The 24,552-nt window shown below is 46.7% G+C and overlaps 3 protein-coding genes across 9 annotated transcripts in view; all 3 read left to right on the forward strand.

Moving 5' to 3' along the window:
- The window catches only part of CHD8 (chromodomain helicase DNA binding protein 8), a gene marked incomplete at its 3' end in the record, with an annotated part of 90,963 nt that extends 72,906 nt beyond the window's left edge, over positions 1–18,057 (forward strand). Inside the window, exons 31-39 of the mRNA XM_034072505.1 lie at positions 2,543–2,609; positions 2,710–2,761; positions 3,793–3,919; positions 5,199–5,407; positions 13,574–13,912; positions 15,420–15,499; positions 16,654–16,836; positions 16,977–17,066; positions 17,962–18,057. Coding sequence (XP_033928396.1) covers positions 2,543–2,609; positions 2,710–2,761; positions 3,793–3,919; positions 5,199–5,407; positions 13,574–13,912; positions 15,420–15,499; positions 16,654–16,836; positions 16,977–17,066; positions 17,962–18,057 — 1,243 coding nt within the window. The remainder of the gene's footprint in view (positions 1–2,542; positions 2,610–2,709; positions 2,762–3,792; positions 3,920–5,198; positions 5,408–13,573; positions 13,913–15,419; positions 15,500–16,653; positions 16,837–16,976; positions 17,067–17,961) is intronic.
- On the forward strand, positions 7,718–13,030 carry LOC117437878 (chromodomain-helicase-DNA-binding protein 8-like). Of its 5 annotated transcripts, none has more exons than XM_034072525.1 (2): positions 7,718–7,845; positions 12,720–13,030. In XM_034072525.1, exons 1-2 carry the CDS (start codon positions 7,803–7,805, stop codon positions 12,980–12,982), a joined length of 306 nt encoding a protein of 101 aa, XP_033928416.1. In that variant the 5' UTR covers positions 7,718–7,802; the 3' UTR covers positions 12,983–13,030. The 5 variants fall into 5 exon arrangements, 4 of the variants coding, with proteins under 4 accessions (XP_033928416.1, XP_033928418.1, XP_033928417.1 ...); XM_034072527.1 differs by lacking the exon at positions 12,720–13,030 and adding an exon at positions 10,870–11,162; XR_004550519.1 differs by lacking the exons at positions 7,718–7,845; positions 12,720–13,030 and adding exons at positions 8,712–8,839; positions 10,870–10,902.
- Positions 18,058–23,530: 5,473 nt separating the features above from the next.
- Positions 23,531–24,552, forward strand: part of SUPT16H (SPT16 homolog, facilitates chromatin remodeling subunit) — a 47,879-nt gene continuing 46,857 nt past the window's right edge. For all 3 annotated transcript variants that reach the window (XM_034072520.1, XM_034072521.1, XM_034072522.1), the window contains exon 1: positions 23,531–23,654. In XM_034072520.1, coding sequence (XP_033928411.1) covers positions 23,589–23,654 — 66 coding nt within the window. In that variant the 5' untranslated portion in view covers positions 23,531–23,588. The remainder of the gene's footprint in view (positions 23,655–24,552) is intronic.

A 24,552-nucleotide genomic window follows, 5' to 3' on the forward strand; every position in this document is an offset into this window, starting at 1 on the left:
GTATGGGTTTCTATGGGGTCTCTATGGGTCTCTATGGGGTGGGTTATTGGGGTCTAATTGGGGTGATATGGGGGTCTATGGGGGAATATGGGGGTCAATGGGGGCTTATGGGGAGATATGGGGTCTCTATGGGGGTCTATGGGTCTCTATAGGTATCTATGGGGTGGGTTATGGGGGTCAGTGGGGGAATATGGGGGTCTATTGGGCGGGTTATGGGACTCTATTAGGGGCACTGTGGGTCTATGGAGTGGGTAATGGGGCTCTATGTGTCTCTATGGGTCTCTATGGGGTCTCTATGTGTCTCTATGGGTCTCTATGTGTCTCTATGGGTCTCTATGGGTCTCTATGTGTCTCTATGGGTCTCTATGTGTCTCTATGTGTCTCTATGGGTCTCTATGGGGTCTCTATGTGTCTCTATGGGTCTCTATGTGTCTCTATGGGTCTCTATGGGTCTCTATGTGTCTCTATGGGTCTCTATGTGTCTCTATGTGTCTCTATGGGTCTCTATGGGTCTCTATGTGTCTCTATGGGTCTCTATGGGTCTCTATGGGTCTCTATGTGTCTCTATGTGTCTCTATGGGTCTCTATGGGTCTCTATGTGTCTCTATGTTTCTCTATGTGTCTCTATGGGTCTCTATGGGGTCTCTATGTGTCTCTATGGGTCTCTATGGGTCTCTATGTGTCTCTATGGGTCTCTATGGGTCTCTATGGGTCTCTATGGGTCTCTATGGGTCTCTATGGGTCTCTATGGGGTCTCTATGTGTCTCTATGTGTCTCTATGGGTCTCTATGGGTCTCTATGTGTCTCTATGGGTCTCTATGTGTCTCTATGTGTCTCTATGGGTCTCTATGTGTCTCTATGGGTCTCTATGTGTCTCTATGGGTCTCTATGTGTCTCTATGTGTCTCTATGGGTCTCTATGTGTCTCTATGGGTCTCTATGTGTCTCTATGGGTCTCTATGTGTCTCTATGGGTCTCTATGGGTCTCTATGTGTCTCTATGGGTCTCTATGTGTCTCTATGTGTCTCTATGGGTCTCTATGGGTCTCTATGTGTCTCTATGGGTCTCTATGGGTCTCTATGGGTCTCTATGTGTCTCTATGTGTCTCTATGGGTCTCTATGGGTCTCTATGTGTCTCTATGTTTCTCTATGTGTCTCTATGGGTCTCTATGGGGTCTCTATGTGTCTCTATGGGTCTCTATGGGTCTCTATGTGTCTCTATGGGTCTCTATGGGTCTCTATGGGTCTCTATGGGTCTCTATGGGTCTCTATGGGTCTCTATGGGGTCTCTATGTGTCTCTATGTGTCTGTATGGGTCTCTATGGGTCTCTATGTGTCTCTATGGGTCTCTATGTGTCTCTATGTGTCTCTATGGGTCTCTATGTGTCTCTATGGGTCTCTATGTGTCTCTATGGGTCTCTATGTGTCTCTATGTGTCTCTATGTGTCTCTATGGGTCTCTATGTGTCTCTATGGGTCTCTATGTGTCTCTATGTGTCTCTATGTGTCTCTATGTGTCTCTATGGGTCTCTATGTGTCTCTATGTGTCTCTATGGGTCTCTATGGGTCTCTATGTGTCTCTATGTGTCTCTATGTGTCTCTATGGGGTCTCTATGGGTCTCTATGTGTCTCTATGTGTCTCTATGGGTCTCTATGTGTCTCTATGTGTCTCTATGTGTCTCTATGGGTCTCTGTGGGTCTCTATGTGTCTCTATGGGTCTCTATGTGTCTCTATGTGTCTCTATGGGTCTCTATGTGTCTCTATGTGTCTCTATGTGTCTCTATGTGTCCCTATGTGTCTCTATGGGTCTCTATGGGTCCCTATGGGTCTCTATGTGTCTCTATGTGTCTCTATGGGTCTCTATGGGTCTCTATGTGTCTCTATGGGTCTCTATGTGTCTCTATGTGTCTCTATGTGTCTCTATGGGTCTCTATGGGTCTCTATGTGTCTCTATGTGTCTCTATGGGGTCTCTATGGGTCTCTATGGGTCTCTATGTGTCTCTATGTGTCTCTATGTGTCTCTATGGGTCTCTATGGGTCCCTATGGGTCTCTATGTGTCTCTATGTGTCTCTATGGGTCTCTATGGGTCTCTATGTGTCTCTATGGGTCTCTATGTGTCTCTATGTGTCTCTATGTGTCTCTATGTGTCTCTATGGGTCTCTATGGGTCTCTATGTGTCTCTATGGGTCTCTATGTGTCTCTATGGGTCTCTATGGGTCTCTATGGGTCTCTATGTGTCTCTATGTGTCTCTATGTGTCTCTATGTGTCTCTATGGGTCTCTATGGGTCCCTATGGGTCCCTATGGGTGCCGATGAGGACCAAGCCATGCTAATACCGACCAGCTCCAGGCTGGGCTGAGTTCATCTCTAGGGCTGAGGCACCGACTTGGGGGTCAATGTGGGGCAGAGGGGTCACTATGGGGTCAATGTGGGGCAGGGGGGTCACTATGGGTCACAATGGGGTCAATGTGGGGCTGGGGGGGGTCAATGTGGGGCAGATGGGGGTTGCTATGGGGCAATCCCATTGTGTCCCCCCCTATAGGGCAGACTTGGATGACCCCGAGTACCAGCCACTTATGGGGCCAAGCCAGGAGGACGAGGAGGACGAGGTGAGGCCCTGCCCCATAAGTGGGGCCTGCCCCATAGCTGGGCCCCATAAGTGGGGCTCTGCCCCATAGATCCATGGGGTGACCCCCCCTGTGCCCATAGCAGGACCCATTGGGGATGCTGGACGAGGAGATCTCGGTGGATGGGGATGAAGGTAAGTGGGGGGTGGGACCCATAGAGACCCCATAGAGACCCAAATCCTGCCCCATAGCGCCCTATAGATCCCCATACTCACCCCATAGCTTGCAATAGCCTGCCCCATAGTGCCCCATACCCTGCCCCTTAGCTGCTCATACCCCACCTCATAGCTCCCCATACTCACCCCATAGCTCCCCATACTCACCCCATACCCTGCCCCATAGCTCCCCATACCCCATCCCATGGTGTGCTCCATAGCTCCCCATACCCTGCCCCATATTCACCCCATAGTTCCCCATAGCGTGCCCCATAGCTCCCCATACCCCACCCCATACTGTGCCCCATAGCTCCCCATACACCTCCCCATAGCTCCTCATAGCTCCCCATACCCTGCCCCATAGCTCCCCATACCCTGCCCCACAGCTGCCCCATAGCTCCCTATAGCTGCCCCATACCCTTCCCCATAGTGTGCCCCATAACTCCCCATACCTCACCCCATAGTTCCCCATACCCTGCCCCACAGCCACCCCATATTCACCCCATAGCTCCCCATAGTGTGCCCCATAGCACACCCCATATCCTGCCCCACAGCTGCCCCATAGCCCACCCCATAACCCACCCCCTGTGTGCCCCATAGCCCCCCCCTGTTGGTGGCCTCCCCCCTCTGTGCTGTCCGTGCGGCTGCGGCAGCTGCTATAGCTCCCTATAGTGTGCCCCATAGCACACCCTATAGCTGCCCCATACCCCTCCCCATAGCTGCCCCATACCTCACCCCATAGCTGCCCATACCCTGCCCCACAGCTGCCCCATAGCTCCCCATACCCATCCCCATACCCTGCCCCATAGCCCACCCCATAACGTGCCCCATAGCTCCCCATACCCTGCCCCATAGCTGCCCCACATCTGCCCTATACTCACCCCATAGCTCCCCATACCCCACCCCATAGCTGCCCCATACCCTGCCCCACATGTGCCCCATAACCCACCCCCTGTGTGCCCCATAGCTCCCTATAGCTGCCCCATAACCCACCCCCCTGTCCCCCCCAGCCCCCCCCTGTTGGTGGCCTCCCCCCTCTGCCCTGTCCTTGCGGCTGCGGCAGCTGCTGGGGGCCTGGGAGCGGGAGCGGGAGCGGCGCCGGCGCCTGCGGGAGCCCAGGAGAGACAAGGACAGGAGGTGGGAATGGGGCCAAAAACAGGGATTTTGGGCAAAAATGGGGCGGAAAATGGGGTTTTTGGGGGGAAAAATGGGGATTTTGGGGGGATTTGGGGGGGAAATGGTTTTTTTTGGGGGAAAATTGGGTGGAAATTGAGGTTTTGGGGGAAAAATGGGGGTTTGGGGAATTTGGGGTGAAAAACAGCAGTTTTGGGCAAAAATGGGGGGGAAATGGGGTTTTTGGGTGATTTTGGAGGAAAAAATGGGTTTTGGGGGGAATTTGGGGGGGAAATGGGTTTTTTTTGGGGAAAATTGGGTGGAAATTGAGGTTTTGGGGGAAAAATGGGGATTTTGGGCAAATTTGGGGTGAAAATGGGGATTTTTTGGCAAATTTGGGGTGAAAATGGGGGTTTTGGGAATTTGGGGCCAAAAATGGGTGTTTAGGGAAATTTGGGGTGGAAAACGGGGGGGTTGGGCAATTTTCGGGGAAAACCAATGGTTTTGGTGAATTTTTGGGCAAAAAAACGGATTTTGGGCAGATTTTGGGGGGGAAAATGGGGTTTTTCTGAACTTGGGGGGAAAACTGTTTTTGGTTAGTTTTGGGGTGGGAAACTGCCGTTTTTTTAGTTTTGGGGGGAAAAATGGCATTTTTGGTCAATGTTTGGGGGAAAAACATCAGTTTGGTGAATTTTGGGTTACATGGCATTTTTCATTAATTTCTGGGTGAAATATCTCATTTTTGGGGTAAAAAGGGCTGGTTTTGGGGTGAAAAGTGCTGTTTTTGGTGTTTTTTGGGGTGAAAAGCTCTGTTTCTGGGGTTCCAATGGGTGTTTTTTGGGGTGAAAAGCCCTGTTCTGGGGGTTGCAAGGGGTGTTTTGGTGGTGAAAAGCATAGTTTTTGGGGTGAAAAGTGCCATTTTTGGTGTTTTTTGGGTAAAAAGTGCAGTTTCTGGGGTGAAAAGGGCGGTTTTGGGTGTTTTTTGGGGTTCCAAGTACTATTTCTGGGGTTCCAAGGGCTGTTTTTGGGTTAAAAAGCAGTGTTTTTGGTGTCTCTCACCCTGTATCCCATGCACAGATGGAGCCGCCTTGAGCAGGGTTCCAAGGGCTGTTTTTGGGGTAAAAAGTGCTGGTTTTGGGGTGAAAAGTGCCATTTTTAGTGTTTTTTGGGGTGAAAAGGGTTGTTTTTGGTGTTTTTTGGGGTGAAAAGCTCATTTTTGGGGTGAAAAGTGCCGTTTTCAGTGTATTTTTGGGTTAAAAAGCAGTGGTTTTGTGGTCTCTCACCCTATATCCCATGTATGCAGATGGAGCCGCCGTGAACAAGCCGCCTTCTTCCGCGTGGCCTCCACCTTCGGCGTGGAGCTGGATCCAGGCTCCGGCCGCTTCCGCTGGAGCCGCTTCCGGCTCCTGTCCCGCCTGGAGCGGCGCTCGGACACGGAGCTCACCCGCTTCTACCATGGCTTTGTGGCCATGTGCCGGCAGGTCTGCCGCCTGCCACCCGCACCCGGAGATGGTATATACCATACAGCATCCATAGGGATAACATGGGAGTTAGATAGGGAGAACATGGGGATAACATGGGGATAACATGGGGATAACATGGGGATAACATAGGGGATAACATGGGGATAACATAGGGATAACATAGGGATAACATAGGGATAACATAGGGGATAACATGGGGATAACATAGGGATAACATAGGGGATAACATAGGGGATAACATGGGGATAACATGGGGATAACATGGGGATAACATGGGGAGAACATGGGGATAACATGGGGAGAACATGGGGATAATATAGGGGATAACATGGGGAGAACATGGGGATAACATGGGGATAACATGGGGAGAACATGGGGTTAATATAGGGGATAACATGGGAGTTATATAGGGATAACATGGGGATAACATGGGGAGAACATAGGGGATAACATAGGGGATAACATGGGGATAACATAGGGATAACATAGGGGATAACATGGGGATAACATGGGGAGAACATGGGGAGAACATGGGGTTAATATAGGGGATAACATGGGGATAACATAGGGATAACATAGGGGATAACATAGGGATAACATAGGGATAACATAGGGGATAACATGGGGATAACATGGGGATAACATGGGGATAACATGGGGATAACATAGGGGAGAACATAGGGATAACATGGGGATAACATAGGGGATAACATAGGGATAACATAGGGATAACATAGGATATCATAGTATAACATAGGGATCAGGACACGGAGCTCACCCGCTTCTACCATGGCTTTGTGGCCATGTGCCGGCAGGTCTGCCGCCTGCCGCCCGCACCCGGAGATGGTATATACCATACAGCATCCATAGGGATAACATGGGAGTTAGATAGGGATAACATGGGGATAACATAGGGATAACATGGGGATAACATAGGGGATAACATGGGGATAACATGGGGATAACATGGGGATAACATGGGGATAACATGGGGATAACATGGGGATAATATGGGGATAACATAGGGGATAACATGGGGAGAACATGGGGATAACATAGGGGAGAACATGGGGATAACATAGGGGATAACATAGGGATAACATAGGGATAACATAGGGATAACATGGGGATAACATGGGGATAACATGGGGGATAACATGGGGAGAACATGGGGATAACATGGGGAGAACATGGGGATAACATAGGGGATAACATGGGGAGAACATGGGGATAACATGGGGATAATATAGGGGATAACATGGGGAGAACATGGGGATAACATAGGGATAACATAGGGATAACATAGGATAACATAGGATAACATAGGATAACATAGGATAAAATAGGGATCAGGACACGGAGCTCACCCGCTTCTACCATGGCTTTGTGGCCATGTGCCGGCAGGTCTGCCGCCTGCCGCCCGCACCCGGAGATGGTATATACCATACAGCATCCATAGGGATAACATGGGAGTTAGATAGGGATAACATGGGGGTAACATGGGGATAACATGGGGAGAACATGGGGATAACATGGGGATAACATAGGGATAACATGGGGATAACATGGGGATAACATGGGGATAACATAGGGATAACATAGGGATAACATAGGGATAACATGGGGATAACATGGGGATAACATAGGGGATAACATGGGGAGAACATGGGGATAACATGGGGAGAACATGGGGAGAACATGGGGATAACATAGGGGATAACATGGGGATAACATGGGGATAACATGGGGAGAACATGGGGAGAACATAGGGGATAACATAGGGATAACATAGGGGATAACATAGGGATAACATGGGGATAACATAGGGATAACATGGGGATAACATGGGGATAACATGGGGATAACATGGGCATAACATGGGGAGAACATGGGGAGAACATGGGGTTAATATAGGGGATAACATAGGGGATAACATAGGGATAACATAGGATAACATAGGATAACATAGGATAACATAGGGATCAGGACACGGAGCTCAGCCGCTTCTACCATGGCTTTGTGGCCATGTGCCGGCAGGTCTGCCGCCTGCCGCCCGCACCCGGAGATGGTATATACCATACAGCATCCATAGGGATAACATGGGAGTTAGATAGGGAGAACATGGGGATAACATGGGGATAACATGGGGATAACATGGGGAGAACATGGGGAGAACATGGGGATAACATGGGGAGAACATGGGGATAATATAGGGGATAACATGGGGATAACATGGGGAGAACATGGGGATAACATGGGGAGAACATGGGGATAACATGGGGAGAACATAGGGGATAACATAGGGGATAACATGGGGATAACATGGGGATAACATAGGATAACATAGGATAACATAGGATAACATAGGATAACATAGGGATCAGGACACGGAGCTCACCCGCTTCTACCATGGCTTTGTGGCCATGTGCCGGCAGGTCTGCCGCCTGCCGCCCGCACCCGGAGATGGTATATACCATACAGCATCCATAGGGATAACATGGGAGTTAGATAGGGAGAACATGGGATAACATGGGGATAACATGGGGATAACATGGGGATAACATGGGGAGAACATGGGGATAACATAGGGGATAACATGGGGATAACATGGGGATAACATAGGGGATAACATGGGGATAACATAGGGGATAACATGGGGATAACATTGGGATAACATGGGGATAACATGGGGATAACATAGGGGATAACATGGGGATAACATGGGGATAACATAGGGGATAACATGGGGATAACATGGGGATAACATGGGGATAACATGGGGAGAACATGGGGATAACATAGGGAGAACATAGGGGATAACATGGGGAGAACATGGGGATAACATAGGGGATAACATGGGGATAACATAGGGATAACATAGGGATAACATAGGGATAACATAGGGGATAACATGGGGATAACATGGGGAGAACATGGGGATAACATGGGGATAACATAGGGATAACATGGGGATAATATAGGGGATAACATGGGGATAACATGGGGATAACATGGGGATAACATGGGGATAACATAGGGATAACATAGGGGAGAACATGGGGATAACATGGGGTTAATATAGGGGATAACATGGGGATAACATGGGGATAACATAGGGGATAACATGGGGATAACATGGGGAGAACATGGGGATAACATGGGGAGAACATGGGGATAACATGGGGATAACATAGGGGATAACATAGGGATAACATATGGGATAACATAGGGATAACATATGGGATAACATAGGGATAACATATGGGATAACATAGGGATAACATATGGGATAACATGGGGATAACATAGGGATAACATGGGGATAACATAGGATAACATAGGATAACATAGGATAACATAGGATAACATAGGGATCAGGACACGGAGCTCACCCGCTTCTACCATGGCTTTGTGGCCATGTGCCGGCAGGTCTGCCGCCTGCCGCCCGCATCCGGAGATGGTATATACCATACAGCATCCATAGGGATAACATGGGAGTTAGATAGGGATAACATGGGGAGAACATGGGGTTAATATAGGGGATAACATGGGGATAACATGGGGATAACATGGGGATAACATGGGGATAACATAGGGGATAACATGGGGAGAACATGGGGAGAACATGGGGTTAGGGGGTATGGGAGTGTGGGGATACAGGGATATGGGGATATGGGAGGGGGGGAGGTGTTCTTACCTCTGTATGAATCTGTGCTTTCTCCATAGGGCTCTATTCATGGTATGTCCATAGGGATCTGTGCAGTCTCTATAGGGATCCATGCTCTATCCATAAGGATCTGTGTTGTATCCATAGGGCTCCATCCCTACTATGTCCATAGGGATCTATGCTGTATCTATAGGGTTTCTATGCAGTCTCCATAGGGCTCTTTGGTGTATCCATAGGCCTCCATCCCTACTATGTCTATAGGGATCTGTGCTATATCCATATGGTTTCTATGCAGTCTCCATAGGGTTTCTATGCAGTCTTCATAGGTATCAATGTAGTATCCATAGGGCTCCATCCATGCTATATACATAGGAGTCTGTGCTGTATCCATAGAGTTTCATCCCTACTATGTCTATAGAGATCCATACTGTATCCATATGGATTCTGTGTAGTCTCTGTAGGGATTCGTTGCGGTATCCATAGGGTTCTTTGGTGTATCCATAGGGCTCCATCCCAACTATGTCTATAGGGATCTATGCAGTATCCATAGGGCTCTTTGGTGTATCAATAGGGCTCCATCCATGCTATGTCCATAGGGATTCTATGCAGTCTCCATAGGGTTTCTATGCAGTCTCCATAGGGCTCTTTGGTGTATCCATAGGGCTCCATCTGTGCTATGTGCATAGGGCTCTGTGCTAGCTATATCCATAGCGTTTCTATGCAGTGTCCATAGGGTTTCTATGCAGTATCCATAGCGATCCATGCTATATGTCATGTAGTATCTATAGGGGTCCATCCGTGCTATATCCATTGGGATCTGTGTTATATCTATAGGGATCCATCTGTGCTATATCCATAGAGATCTGTGCTATATATATAGGAATCTATCCATGCTATATCCATCGCGATCAGTGCTATATCCATAGGGATCCATTGCTATTATGTCCATAGGGTTCCGTGTTACATCTATAGGGATCAGTGCCATATCCATAGGGTTCTATTGTCTCCCTACAGAGCCTCCAGACCCATCCCTCACTGTATTCCCAGTATCCCCATCCCGAGCCTCCCGCGGTCTCCGTCGCCTGTCCCTGTTACGGCTGGTGCGGGAGCAGGTGCTGGTGCATCCCCTGCTGCCGGCGCGGTTATCCCTGTGCCCGCAGCCGGGCCCGGAGCTGCAGCCTCTGTGCCCATAGGGATCTGTGCTGTACACATAGGGATCTGTGCTCTATCCATAGGGATCTGTGCTGTACACATAGGGTTTCTATGCAGTGTCCATAGGGCTCTTTGGTGTATCCATAGGGCTCCATCCCTACTATGTCCATAGGGATTCTATGCAGTCTCCATAGGGTTTCTATGCAGTCTCCATAGGGTTTCTATGCTGTATCCATAGGGCTCTTTGGTGTATCCATAGGGCTCCATCCCTACTGTGTCTATAGGGATCTATGCAGTCTCCATAGGGTTTCCATGCAGTCTCCATAGGGTTCTTTGGTGTATCCATAGGGCTCCATCCCTACTGTGTCCATAGGGATTCTATGCAGTCTTCATAGGTGTCTATGTAGCATTCATAGGGCTCCATTCCTGCTATGTGTATAGGGTCTGTGCTGTACCCATAGGGCTCCATCCATCCTATATATAGGGCTTCATCCATCCTATGTATAGGGCTCCATCCATGCTATATATAGGGCTCCATCCATGCTATATATAGGGCTCCATCCATGCTATATCTATAGCGATCCATCTGTGCTCTATCCATAGGGATCAGTGCGATGTCCATAGGGATCTATGCAGTATCCCTATGGATCCATCCCTCTATCTCCCTACAGAGCCTCCAGACCCATCCCTGACTGTATTCCCGGTGTCTCCCTCCCGAGCCTCCCGCGGTCTCCGTCGCCTGTCCCTGTTACGGCTGGTGCGGGAGCAGGTGCTGGTGCATCCCCTGCTGCCGGCGCGGTTATCCCTGTGCCCGCAGCCGGGCCCGGAGCTGCCGCGCTGGTGGCAGCGGGGCCGGCACGACGGGGAGCTGCTGCGGGGGGCGGCGCGGCACGGGCTGGCGCATCCGCAGGGATCCATCCTGCCTGCGCCATAGGGACTGATGGACACATAGGGTCTGTGCTGTGTCCATAGGGGTTCTATGCAGTATCCATAGGGCTCTTTGGTGTATCCATAGGGATCCATCCCTACTATGTGTATAGGGATCTATGCAGTCTCCATAGGGCTCTTTGGTGTATCCATAGGGCTCCATTCCTACTATGTCCATAGGGTTTCTATGCAGTCTCCATGGGGCTCTTTGGTGTATCCATAGGGATCCATCCCTACTATGTGTATAGGGATCTATGCAGTCTCCATAGGGCTCTTTGGTGTATCCATAGGGATCCATCCCTACTCTGTCCATAGGGATCCCTGCAGTCTCTATAGAGCTCTTTGATGTATCCATAGGGATCCATGCCTACTATGTCTATAGGGATCTGTGCTGTATCCATAGCGCTGCATTCCTGGTGTGTCTATAGGGATCTATGCAGTCTCCATAGGGATCCATGTAGTATCCATAGGGATTCTTTGGAGTATCCATAGGGCTCTTTGGAGTATCTATAGGGATCCATCCATGCTGTATCCATAGGGATCTGTGCAGTCTCTATGAGGCTCTTTGGTGTATCCTTAGGGCTCTATCCATGCTGTATTCCATGCTATATCCATAGGGATCAGTGTGATGTCAATAGGGATCAGTGCTATAACCATATGGTTCTATGTTGTATCCACAGAGCCACCAGACCCATCCCTGACTGTATTCCCAGTATCCCCATCCCGAGCCTCCCGCGGCCTGCGCCGGTTATCCCTGTTACGGCTGGTGCGGGAGCAGGTGCTGGTGCATCCCCTGCTGCCGGCGCGGTTATCCCTGTGCCCGCAGCCGGGCCCGGAGCTGCCGCGCTGGTGGCAGCGGGGCCGGCACGACGGGGAGCTGCTGCGGGGGGCGGCGCGGCACGGGCTGGCGCATCCGCAGGGATCCATCCTGCCTGCGCCATAGGGACTGATGGACACATAGGGTCTGTGCTGTGTCCATAGGGGTTCTATGCTGTATCCATAGGGTTTCTTTGCAGTATCTATAGAGGTCTTTGGTGTATCCATAGGGCTCCATCCCTACTGTGTCTATAGCGATCTATGCAGTCTCCATAGGGATCTATGCAGTATCCATAGAGCTCTTTGGTGTATCCATAGGGCTCCATCCCTACTGTGTCCATAGGGCTCTGTGCTATATCAATAGGGATTCTTTGCAGTCTCCATAGGGATTCATGTAGTATCCATAGGGCTCCATTCCTGCTACGTGTATAGGGTCTGTGCTGTATCCATAGAGCTCCATCCATAGGGATGCTATGCAGTCTCTATAGGGTTTCTATGCAGTATCCATTGGGACCTGTGCTATATCTTTAGGGATCCATCAGTGCTATATCCATAGGGATCTGTGCTATATATATAGGAATCTATCCATGCTATATCCATCGCGATCAGTGCTATATCCATAGGGATCCATGTCTATTACGTCCATAGGGTTCCATGCTATATCCATCGCGATCAGTGCTATATCCATAGGGATCCATGTCTATTATGTCCATAGGGTTCCATGCTATATCCATATGGATCAGTGCTATATCCATATGGATCCATTCTCTCCCTACAGAGCCTCCAGACCCATCCCTTACGGTGTTCCCAGTCTCCCCATCCCGAGCCTCCCGCGGCCTGCGCCGGTTATCCCTGTTACGGCTGGTGCGGGAGCAGGTGCTGGTGCATCCCCTGCTGCCGGCGCGGTTATCCCTGTGCCCGCAGCCGGGCCCGGAGCTGCCGCGCTGGTGGCAGCGGGGCCGGCACGACGGGGAGCTGCTGCGGGGGGCGGCGCGGCACGGGCTGGCGCATCCGCAGGGATCCATCCTGCCTGCGCCATAGGGACTGATGGACACATAGGGTCTGTGCTGTGTCCATAGGGTTCTATGCAGTATCCATAGGGTTCTATGCAGTATCCATAGGGATCCATGCTGTATACATAGGGCTCCATCCCTGCTGTGTCCATAGGGATCAGTGCTATATCCATAGGGTTTCTATGCAGTCTCCATAGGGCTCTTTGGTGTATCCATAGGGCTCCATTCCTGCTACATCTATAGGGATCCATGCTGTATCCATAGAGATTCTTTGCAGTGTCCATAGGTTTTCTATGCACTCTCCATAGGGATTCATGTAGTATCCATAGGGCTCCATCCATGCTATGTCCATAGGGATCTCTGCAGTCTCTATAGGGGTCTTTGGTGTATCTATAGGGCTCCATCGATGCTGTATCCATAGGCATCTCTGCAGTCTCTATAGGGCTCTTTGGTGTATCCATAGGGCTCTGTCCATGATGTATCCATGGGGATCCATGCTGTATCCATAGGGTTTCTATGCAGTATCCATGGGAATCCATGCTATATATATGGGAATCCATCAGTGCTACATCCATAGGGATCAGTGCTATATCCATAGGGTTCTATTCTCTCCCTACAGAGCCTCCAGACCCATCTCTCACTGTATTCCCAGTCTCCCCATCCCGAGCCTCCCGCGGTCTCCGTCGCCTGTCCCTGTTACGGCTGGTGCGGGAGCAGGTGCTGGTGCATCCCCTGCTGCCGGCGCGGTTATCCCTGTGCCCGCAGCCGGGCCCGGAGCTGCCGCGCTGGTGGCAGCGGGGCCGGCACGACGGGGAGCTGCTGCGGGGGGCGGCGCGGCACGGGCTGGCGCATCCGCAGGGATCCATCCTGCCCGATCCGGAGCTGTCGTTTGCTGCGGCAAGGGGGAGGTTCATGAGGGAGAGGGAGGGGAGCAAGGAGGGGAGCGATGAGGAGAGAGGTGAGATATGGGCATGGGATATGGGGGTGATGGGGAATGGGATAATGGGGATAATGGGAGGGAATGGGGGGGAAATGGGGGAAAATATGGGGGAAAATGGGGGAAAATATGGGGGAAAATGGGGGAAAAATGGGAAAAAAGGGGAGAAATGGGAGGAAAAATGGGTGGGAAATGGGGGAAAATGGGAAAGAAATGGGGAAAATGGGAGGAAAAATGGGGGAAATGGGAAATAATGGAGGGAAATGGGAAAAATGGGGGAAAATGGGAGGAAAAATGGAGAATAATGGGGGAAAAATGGGGGAAAATGGGGGAAATGGCTAAGAAATAGGAAAAATGGGGGGAAATGAGAGGAAAAATGGGGAAATTGGGGAAAAATGGGGGAAAAATGGAGGAAATGGGAGGAAAATGGGGAAAATGGGAAATAATGGGAAAAAATGGGAGGAAGAATGGGGGAAAAATGGGGAAAATGGGAAGAAGAATGGGGGAAAATGGGGAAGAAATGGGGACAAGGGGGGGAAATGGTTAAAATAGGGGAAAAATGGGGGGAAATGGGGGAAAAATGGGGGGAAATGGGGAAGAAATGGGAAGAAATGGGAAATCAATGGGAAAAATGGGGAGGAAATGGAGAAATGAGGGGGAAATGGGAAAATGGGAGGAAAAATGGGGGGAAATGGGAAATAATGGGGGGAAATGGGGAAAAAATGGGAGGAAATGGGGAAAATGGGAGGATAAATGGGGAAAAAATGGGGAAAATGGGGAAAAAATTGGGAAAAAAGGGGGGAAATGGGGAAAAAATGGGAAAAATGGGGAAGAAATGGGGGAAAATGGGAGGAAATGGGGACAAAATGGGGAAAATGGGAGGAAAAATGGGGGAAAATGGGAAATAATGGGTGGAAATGGGAAAAATGGGGGGATATGGGGAAGAGATGGGGAAAATGGGAGGAAAAATGGGGACAAAATGGGAAAAATGGGGGAGAAATGGAGGAAATGGGAGATAAAATGGGGTCAAAATGGGAAAAATGGGGGGAAATGGGGAAGAAATGGGAGGAAAAATGGGGAAAAATGGGGAAGAAATGGGGAAAATGGGGAAGAAATGGGGACAATGGGGGGAAATGGGAAAAAATGGGGGAAAAATGGGAAGAAATGGGCAATAAATGGGAAAATGGGGGGAAATGGGAAAAAAATGGGAAAAATGGGGGGAAATGGGGGAAAAATGGAAGGAAATGGGGAGAAAATGGGAGGAAATGGGGAGAAAATGGGAGGAAATGGGGAAGAAATGGAGGAAATGGGGAAACAATGGGGAAAATGGGAGGAAAAATGGGGAAATTGGTTAAAAATGGGGGGGAAAATGGGTATTTCCCCATTCCCATTGCTGGGAATGGCTCAAAGCCACTTTTGGACCCCAAAATCCGGTGCCCCCCCCCCCCAGGTGCAGAGGATGAGGATGATGATGATGAAGAGGAGGATGAGGAGGAGGAAGAGGAGCCCTCCCCACCCCCCCCCCAAGGGGAAGGGGGGGCCCCAAGCTCCAGGCCCCCTCCCCCACCCCGGCCCCCACGGCCAAGGCACCTGCAGGAATGGCCTAAGGTGGGAGATGGGAGTGGGAATGGGGGTAGGGATATAGGGAATGGAGCTGGGAAGTGGGGGGGGAATTGGGGAATTTTGGTGAAAATTGGGGAATTTTGGTGAAAATTTGGGAAATTTTGGTGAAAATTCGGGGATTTTTGTGAAAATTTGAGAATTTTTGTGAAAATTTAGAAATTTTGGTGAAAATTTGGAGAATTTTTATGAAAATTTGCAGATTTTGCTGAAAATTTGCAGATTTTCCTAAAAATTTGAAATTACTTGTGAGAATCAGGAAATTTTGCTGAAAATCTGGGAATTTATCTGAGAATTAGGGAATTCCTTTGAAAATTGCAAAATTTGCCTGAAAATTTGGGGAATATTTCTGAATATTTGGGAATTTCTCTGAAAATGAGGGAATTTTTCTGTAAATTTGGAAATAGAAAATTCAGGAATTTCTTGAATTTTCTAGGATTTGTCTGGAAATTCGAGAGTTTATCAAAAATTAGTGAATTTATCTGAAAATATGGTAGTTTCTCTAAAAATTTTGAAATTTTGCTGAGAATTTGGAGTTTTCTATGAAAATCAGGGAATTTTGCTGAAAATCTGAAAATTTCTCTGTAAATTTGTGAAATTCTCTGAAAATTAGGATATTTCTCTAGAAATTTGGGAATTTTGCTGGAAAATGGCGAATTTCTCTGAATATTTGTGAATTTCCCCCAAAATTTGGGAATTTCTCCTAAAACCTGGAAATTTCTCCCCAAATTTATGGATTTCTCTCCAGATCTTATAATTCTTTCTGAAAATTCAGGGATTTTTCCCCAAATTTGTATGTTTACCTTTAAAATCTTATAATTTCTCTGAAAATTCTGCAATTTCCATTAAAACTCAGAAATTTCCCCCAAATTTGACCCTTTACCTTCAAATTTTCATTTTCTTCTTAAAAATCCACGGAATTCCGTAAAAATTCCCTCAAAATTCCAAAATTCCACCCCAAATTTCTCCATTTTCCCAAAAACTCCCAAATTTTCCCCCTTAATCCACATTTTCCCCCTTAAATAGGGGAATTCCCCCAATAAACAGAGGGAATCCCCCCCATGTACCCCCCCCATATAACCCCCCCCATATAACCCCCCCCCATATAACCCCCCCCATATAACCCCCCCCTCCCCCCCCAGGATCGGGCCCTCATCCGGCGCCTGGAGCTGGTGTGCCGGGCGGTGCTGTCGGGGGAGTGGCCTAAGGAGGACACGCCCCCGGCCCCGCCCCCTCTGGCCCCGCCCCCCATGGACCCCCCGGCCCTGCCCCCTCCCCCCCGGCCCCGCCATGAGGATAAGGAGTTCACCGTCCAGATCAAAGATGTGAGTTTTGGGGCTAAAAACGCCGTTTTTGGGGCAAAATGTGCCCGAAAAACGGGTGTTTTATGTGGGTGGGGTCAAAATTGACCAATTTGGGTGTTTTTTACCCCAAAATTGAGGGGTTTTGGGGGGTTTCCCACCAGGAGGAAGGCCTGAAGCTGACGTTCCAGAAGCACCGCTTGGGGCCCAATGGGGCGGCCCCCCCCAAGAAGAGCAGCAAGAAGATGGTGGAGGTGAGGTTTGGGGTGAAAAGAGGCCGTTTTGGGGCCAAAAGCTCCGAATTTCGCCCATTTTATGGGTTTTCCCACAAAATTCCAATTTTTTCCCAAATTTTTGTGATTTCCACACAGAATTTCAGGGTTTTCCCTGCAAAATTTCAGATTTTCCTCAAAATATCAAATTTTCCCCTAAAATTTTCAATTTTCCCCTCAAATTTCATTTTGCCACCAAAATTTCAGGTTCTTCCCCCAAAATTACAGATTTCTCTTGAAATTTTAGATTGTGACAAAAATTTTCCTCCAATATTTCAGATTTCCACAAAAAATTTTGTAATATTCCCCAAAATTTCAGATTTTCCCCAAAAATATTAGTTTTCCCCAGAAAATTGTGAAATTTCCACAAAATTCTGTATTTTTCCAAAATTCTTGTTTTCTCCCAAAATTTCAAGTTTTCCTCAAATTCAATTTTTACCTCAAAATTTCAGATTTTCTCCCAAAATTTCCATTTTTTCTAATAAATTTCAGATTTTCCCCCTGAAAAATTTCCATTTTCAATCCAAATTCCAGATTTTCTCCCAAAATTTTAGAATTTCCTTCCAAAATTTCCATTTTTCCCCCAAGATTTCATTTTTTCCCCCAAATTTCACAATTTCCCCTCAAAATTTTGTATTTTCTCAAAACATTTTCTATTTTCCACCAAAACTTCAGATTTCCTCCAGAAATTTCCCCCAGAAAATTCGAATTTTCACTCCAAAACTTTAAATTTCTCCCCAAAATTTCAGATTTCTGCTCAAAATTTCATATTTCTCCCCAAAATTTCAGATTTCTGCCAAATTTCTGTATTTCCCCCCAAAATTCCCGTTTCCCCCCCATTTTTGCCCTAATTCCCTATTTCCCCCCCCATTCCCAGCTGGAGCTGCGCTGCCTCGAGGGCCTCCGCGACGCCGCCGACCCCACGGACAAGCCCCTCCCCCCCCCACCACCACCCCCCCCGCCCCCCACCGCCGACCCCCCGACTTCGACCCCCGCTTCCTTCCGGTAACTTCCCCTCCCCCCCCCCCCCCATTTCCAGCCCTCTGATTGGCTCCCGAAGCCACAGTGGGCGGAGCTTAACCTGACTCCTCCCCCTTTCCCCCCCTCCCCCCCCCCCCCCCAAAGCCTTTTCTCCCCTCCCCCCCTCCAGGATTGGACCTGTCCAAGATGGTGGCGCTGATGGGGGGGGGGGCGGGGGGGGCCCCCCCTCACTTCCGGCCCCCCCTCCCCCACCCGGAAGAGGAAGAAGCGGGGGGAGGGGCGCCCTTCCCCCTCCTCGCTGACCCCATGCTGCCCCCCACATCCGACTCCGATTAACCCCGCCCCCTTTGGCCCCTCCCCCCTCCTCATTTAAATATTTATATAAATATGTATTAATTATGTGTCATAATTAATGAGCAAGGAGAGAAAACCCCAATGAGCGGAGGGGGAGGGGGATGAAGAAGGGAGGGGGCGGGGCTTAAAGGGGAGGGGGCGGGGCTTCGAGAGGGGCGGGGCTTGGAAGGGGGCGGGGCTTGTTTGGCTTTTCTAATAAAAAGGAGGTGAAATGGACCCAAATTGTGGCTTTTTTGGGGTCTTTTTGTGGGGGGGGAGGGGGGAATAATGTTAATTAATTAATTAATTAATTAATGGGGGGTTAATTAAGGGGGGTGGGAGCGTTAATTAGGGGTTAATTAAAGGGGGGATCGTTAATTAGGGGTTAATTCCTTGGCACAAAGGATGCCCCCCCACATTGTAGAGCCCTATTAATAAAGGGTTATTAATTGATCCCCCATTAATTAATCGATCCCCAGTGATTAATGGCCATCAATTAATTCCCATTATTAAATGGTGTTAATTAATGCACATTTATTGACCCTATCGATCAATTAATCAATGAATCCCCCTTAATTAATACCCCATAATGAAGACCCTTTGATTACACCCCATTAATGGATCACTATTGATTAAACCCCATTAATTAGCCCCATGAAGCCTCCATTAATCATCCAGTCTTGCTAATGAGCCCCTGGTTATTAACCACTAATTATCGCCCATCAATAAGCTACTAATTAACGCCCATTAAGCTGAATAATAATGTTAATAATACTTATTAATTAAATATGAAAATAATTAATAAAAGTAATGAATTATAATCCAAATATTAATTAGCAATTAGTTATGATTAATGGTGATTAATGGGCTCCCATTAAAGACCATCACCATTAATGAACCCCCATTGATTAGACCCCTGTTAATTCCCCATTAATTAGCACCTAATGAGCCCCAATATCATTAATTACCCCCCATTAATCGCTTATTAAATACCCCATTAACCCCCTTTATTTATCCCTTCATTAATTACCCCTCATTAACCCCTTCATTAATTGACCCCGTTCCCCTTTAATTACTCCTTTCCTCCCCTCATTAACCACTAATTACCTTCAATACCTCATTAATCACCTTAAATACCCCATAAAGTACATTAATCACCACATCGATTACCCTAATGACCTCATTAATCACCCTAATGACCTCATTAATCACCCTAATTACCTCATTAATCACCTTAGTTAGCACATTACTTACTCTTAATAACTTCATTTATCTTAATTACCGCATCAATCACCTTCATTACCTCATTAATCACACAAATTACCTCATAAATCACCTTAATTACCTCATTAATCCAATCAGTTACCTCATTAATAACTCTAATCACCTCAGTTATCTTAATTATCTCATCAATCACATTCATTACCTCATTAATTACACAGATTACCTCACAAATCACCTTAATTACGTCATTAATTATGCAAATTATCTCACTAGTCGCCTTAGTTACCTCATTAATTACCAAAATTACCTCATTAACCACCTTAGTTACATCATTAATTACTCAAATCACCTCATTTATCTTAATTACCACATCAACCACCTTCATTACCTCATTAATCACACAAATCACCTCACACATCACCTCAATTACCACATTAATTATGCAAATTAACACATTAATTATGCAAATTACCTCATTAATTACGCATTGAACCCCCCAGTACCTCACGCCGTCCAGCAGAGGGCGCCGCCGCCTTCCCGCGCTGCTGCACCACGTGACACCGGCGCTCCCCCCCCCCCCCCCCCCCCCCCCCCCTTCATTACCTCAGCAGTGACGCAGATAAGAGCATCAGGCGGCTTAATTACCTCATTAATTATGCTAATTACCTTATTAAATATGCTAATTGACCCACTAATCAACTTATTTACTTCACTATTTAACCTTTAATCAGCTCATTAATTAACCTGATCACCTCATTTATGTTCATTACCTCACCAACTACCTTCATTACCTCATAAATTACCTGTTACCTCATCAATTACCTTCTTTACCTCATTAATCACATTGATTACCTCATAAATCAGCTTCATTACCTCATTAATTACATTCATTACCTCATAAATCACCTTCATTACCTCATTAATTACATTCATTAACTCATAAATCACCTTCATTACCTCATTAATTACATTCATTAACTCATAAATAAGCTTTATTACCACATTAATTACATTCATTACCTCCTAAATCAGCTTCATTACCACATTATTTACATTCATTACCTCATAAATCACATTGATTACCTCATAAATCAGCTTCATTACCTCATTAATTACATTTATTACCTCATAAATCATCTTCATTAACTCATTAATTACATTTATTACCTCATAAATCATCTTCATTAACTCATTAATTACGCTAATTAACTCATTAATCGCATTGTTTACCTCAATAATTACCCGAATCACTTCATTCACCTTAGTTACATCACTATTTCCTTTCATTACCTCATTAATAACAAAAATTACCTCACAAATCACCTCAATTACCTCATTAGTTTTGCTAATTACCTCTATAATCACATTAATTACCTTATTATTACACTAATCACTTCTTTCATCTTAATTACCTCATCAATCACCTTCATTACCTCACTAATCACCTTCATTACCTCACAAAAAGCTTAATAACCAGGTTAAATACGCTAATTACCTCATTAAATATGCAGACTACCTCATTAATTACGCAAATCACCTCATTAACCGCATTGATTACCTCATTAATTACCCGAATCTCTTTATTCATCTTAATCACATCACTAATTCCCTTCATTACCTCATTAATCACCTTTATTACCTCATTAATCCAATCAGTTACCTCATTAATAACTAATCACCTCCTTTACATTAATTACCTCATCAATCACATTCATTACTTCATTAATCACACAAATTACCTCACAAATCACCTTAATACCTCATTAATTATGCTAATTACCTCACTAATCACCTTAGTTACCTCATTAATTACCCAAATCACCTCATTAATCACCTTAGTTAACGCATTAATTACTCTAATCACCTCATTTATCTTAATTACCACATCAACCACCTTCATTACCTCATTAATCACACAAATCACCTCACAAATCACCTTAATTACCTCATTAATTATGCAAATCACCTCATTAATTACGCATTGAACCCCCCATTACCTCACGCCGTCCAGCAGGGGGCGCCGCCGCCTTCCCGCGCTGCTGCACCACGTGACACCGGCGCTCCCCCCCCCCCCCCCTCCCCTTCATTACCTCAGCAGTGACACAGGTAAGCACATCGGGCGGCTTAATTACCTCTTTAATTATGCTAATTACCTTATTAAATATGCCAATTAACACACTAATCAACTTAATTACCTCACTATTTAACCTTATTACCTCATTAATCACTTTAATCAGCTCATTAATTAACCTGATTACCTCATTTATCTTCATTACCTCACCAACTACCTTCATTACCTCATAAATTATCTGGTACCTCATCAATTACCTTCATTACCTCATTAATTACATTGATTACCTCATAAATCAGCTTCATTACCTCATTAATCACATTGATTACCTCAGAAATCATCTTCATTACTTATTAATTACATTGATTACCTCATAAATCATATTCATTACCACATTAATTACATTGATTACCTCATAAATCAGCTTCATTACTCATTAATTACATTCATTATCTCATAAATCATCTTCATTACCTCATTAATCACATTGATTACCTCATAAATCATCTTCATTACTTATTAATTACATTGATTACCTCATAAATCATATTCATTACCACATTAATTACATTGATTACCTCATAAATCAGCTTTATTACCTCATTAATTACATTGATTACCTCATAAATCATCTTCATTACCTCATTAATTGCAATTATTACCTCATAAATCATCTGCATTACCTCATTAATTACAATTATTACCTCATAAATCATCTTCATTACCTCATTAATCACATTGATTACCTCATAAATCAGCTTCATTACTCATTAATTACATTCATTATCTCATAAATCATCTTCATTACCTCATTAATCACATTGATTACCTCATAAATCATCTTCATTACTTATTAATTACATTGATTACCTCATAAATCATATTCATTACCACATTAATTACATTGATTACCTCATAAATCAGCTTTATTACCTCATTAATTACATTGATTACCTCATAAATCATCTTCATTACCTCATTAATTGCAATTATTACCTCATAAATCATCTGCATTACCTCATTAATTACAATTATTACCTCATAAATCATCTTCATTACCTCATTAATCACATTGATTACCTCATAAATCATCTTCATTACCACATTAATTACAATTATTAACTCGTAAATCATCATTACCTCATTACTTACGCTAATTAAGTCATTAATCGCATTGATTACCTCAATAATTACCCGAATCTCCTCCTTTATCTCAATTACCTCATCAATCACCTTCATTACCTCATTAATCACCTAAATTACCTCATAAATCACCTTAATTACCTCATAATTATGCTAATTACCTCATTAATCACATTGATCACCTCATTAATTACCCGAATCACTTCATTCATCTTAATTACCTCATCAATCACCTTCATTACCTCATCAATCACCTTCATTACCTCATTAATCACCTTCATTACCTCACAAAAAGCTTAATAACCACGTTAAATGCGCTAATTACCTCATTAAATATGCAAACTACCTCATTAATTACGCAAATTACCTCATTAACCGCATTGATTACCTCATTAATTAATCGAATCACTTCATTCATCTTAATAACGTCACTAATTCCCTTCATTACCTCATTAATCACCATCATTACCTCACAAAACTCTTAATAACCACACTGATATGCAAACGACATCATAATACACACTAATTACGTCATTAATTATGCAAATCACGTCATTAAATATGCAAATCACCTCATTAATTCCACCGCCTCCCGCCGTCCACCAGGGGGCGCCGCCTCCTTCCCGCGCTCCCTCCCCACGTGACCCCCGCGCCCGCCTCCCCGACCAATCAGCGCCGCCCTCCGGCGGGAGCGGAAACCGGAAGCGGCGGCGGCGCCATCACTTCCGGGTGCGGCCCGGACCCCCCGCTCAATGGCGCTCAGCCTCGATCGGGACGCGCTGTACCGGCGGCTGCGGCGGCTCTATGGTACCTGGGAGGTATGAGGGGCCCATAGGGATCTATGGGGGGATATGGGGGTCTATAGGGGTCTATGGGGGGCTATGGGGGTCTGTGGGGGTCTGTGGGGGGCTATGGGGGGATATGGGGCGGAGATGGGTGATATAGGGGTCTATGGCGGCGGCTGCGGCGGCTCTATGGTACCTGGGAGGTATGAGGGGCCCATAGGGGTCTATGGGGGTCTATGGGGATCTATAGGGGTTTATAGGGGTCTATGGGGGGCTATGGGGCGTATATGGGGGTCTGTGGGGGGATATGGGGCGGAGATGGGTGATATAGGGGTCTATGGCGGCGGCTGCGGCGGCTCTATGGTACCTGGGAGGTATGGACGGGCCCATAGGGGTCTATGGGGATCTATAGGGGTCTATGGGGGGATATAGGGGTCTATGGGGCTCTATGGGAGGCTTTGGGGCGTATATGGGGCGGATATTGGGGTCTGAGGGGGTTAATAGGGTTGTATAGGGGTCTATGGCGGCAGCTGCGGCGGCTCTATGGTACCTGGGAGGTATGGACGGGCCCATAGGGGTCTATGGGGGTCTATAGGGGTCTATGGGGGGATATGGGGGTTTATAGGGGTCTATGGGGGGCTATGGGGCGTATATGGGGGGATATTGGGGGATATAGGGGGATATAGGGGTCTATGGGGGCGGCTGCGGCGGCTCTATGGTACCTGGGAGGTATGTGGGGCCCATAGGGGTCTATAGGGGTCTATGGGGCAGATATAGGGGGATATAGGTGTCTGTGGGGGGATATGGGGGTCTATGGGGGGATATAGGGGGATATGGGGGATATAGGCGTCTATGGGGGCGGCTGCGGCGGCTCTATGGTACCTGGGGGGTATGGCCGGGCCCATAGGGGTCTATGGGGGGTTATGGGGGG

The sequence above is a fragment of the Melopsittacus undulatus genome, chromosome 30 (assembly GCF_012275295.1).
Source record: "Melopsittacus undulatus isolate bMelUnd1 chromosome 30, bMelUnd1.mat.Z, whole genome shotgun sequence".
Lineage (NCBI taxonomy): Eukaryota > Metazoa > Chordata > Aves > Psittaciformes > Psittaculidae > Melopsittacus > Melopsittacus undulatus.

Excerpts from the sequence above, each read along its gene's own strand:
- LOC117437878 (XM_034072525.1), top strand. The coding sequence starts at position 7,803 with ATGTGCCGGCAGGTCTGCCGCCTGCCGCCCGCACCCGGAGATG. Across the intron at positions 7,846-12,719 it reads GCCGCCCGCACCCGGAGATG|AGCCTCCAGACCCATCCCTT; the intron begins GTATATACCATA and ends CTCTCCCTACAG.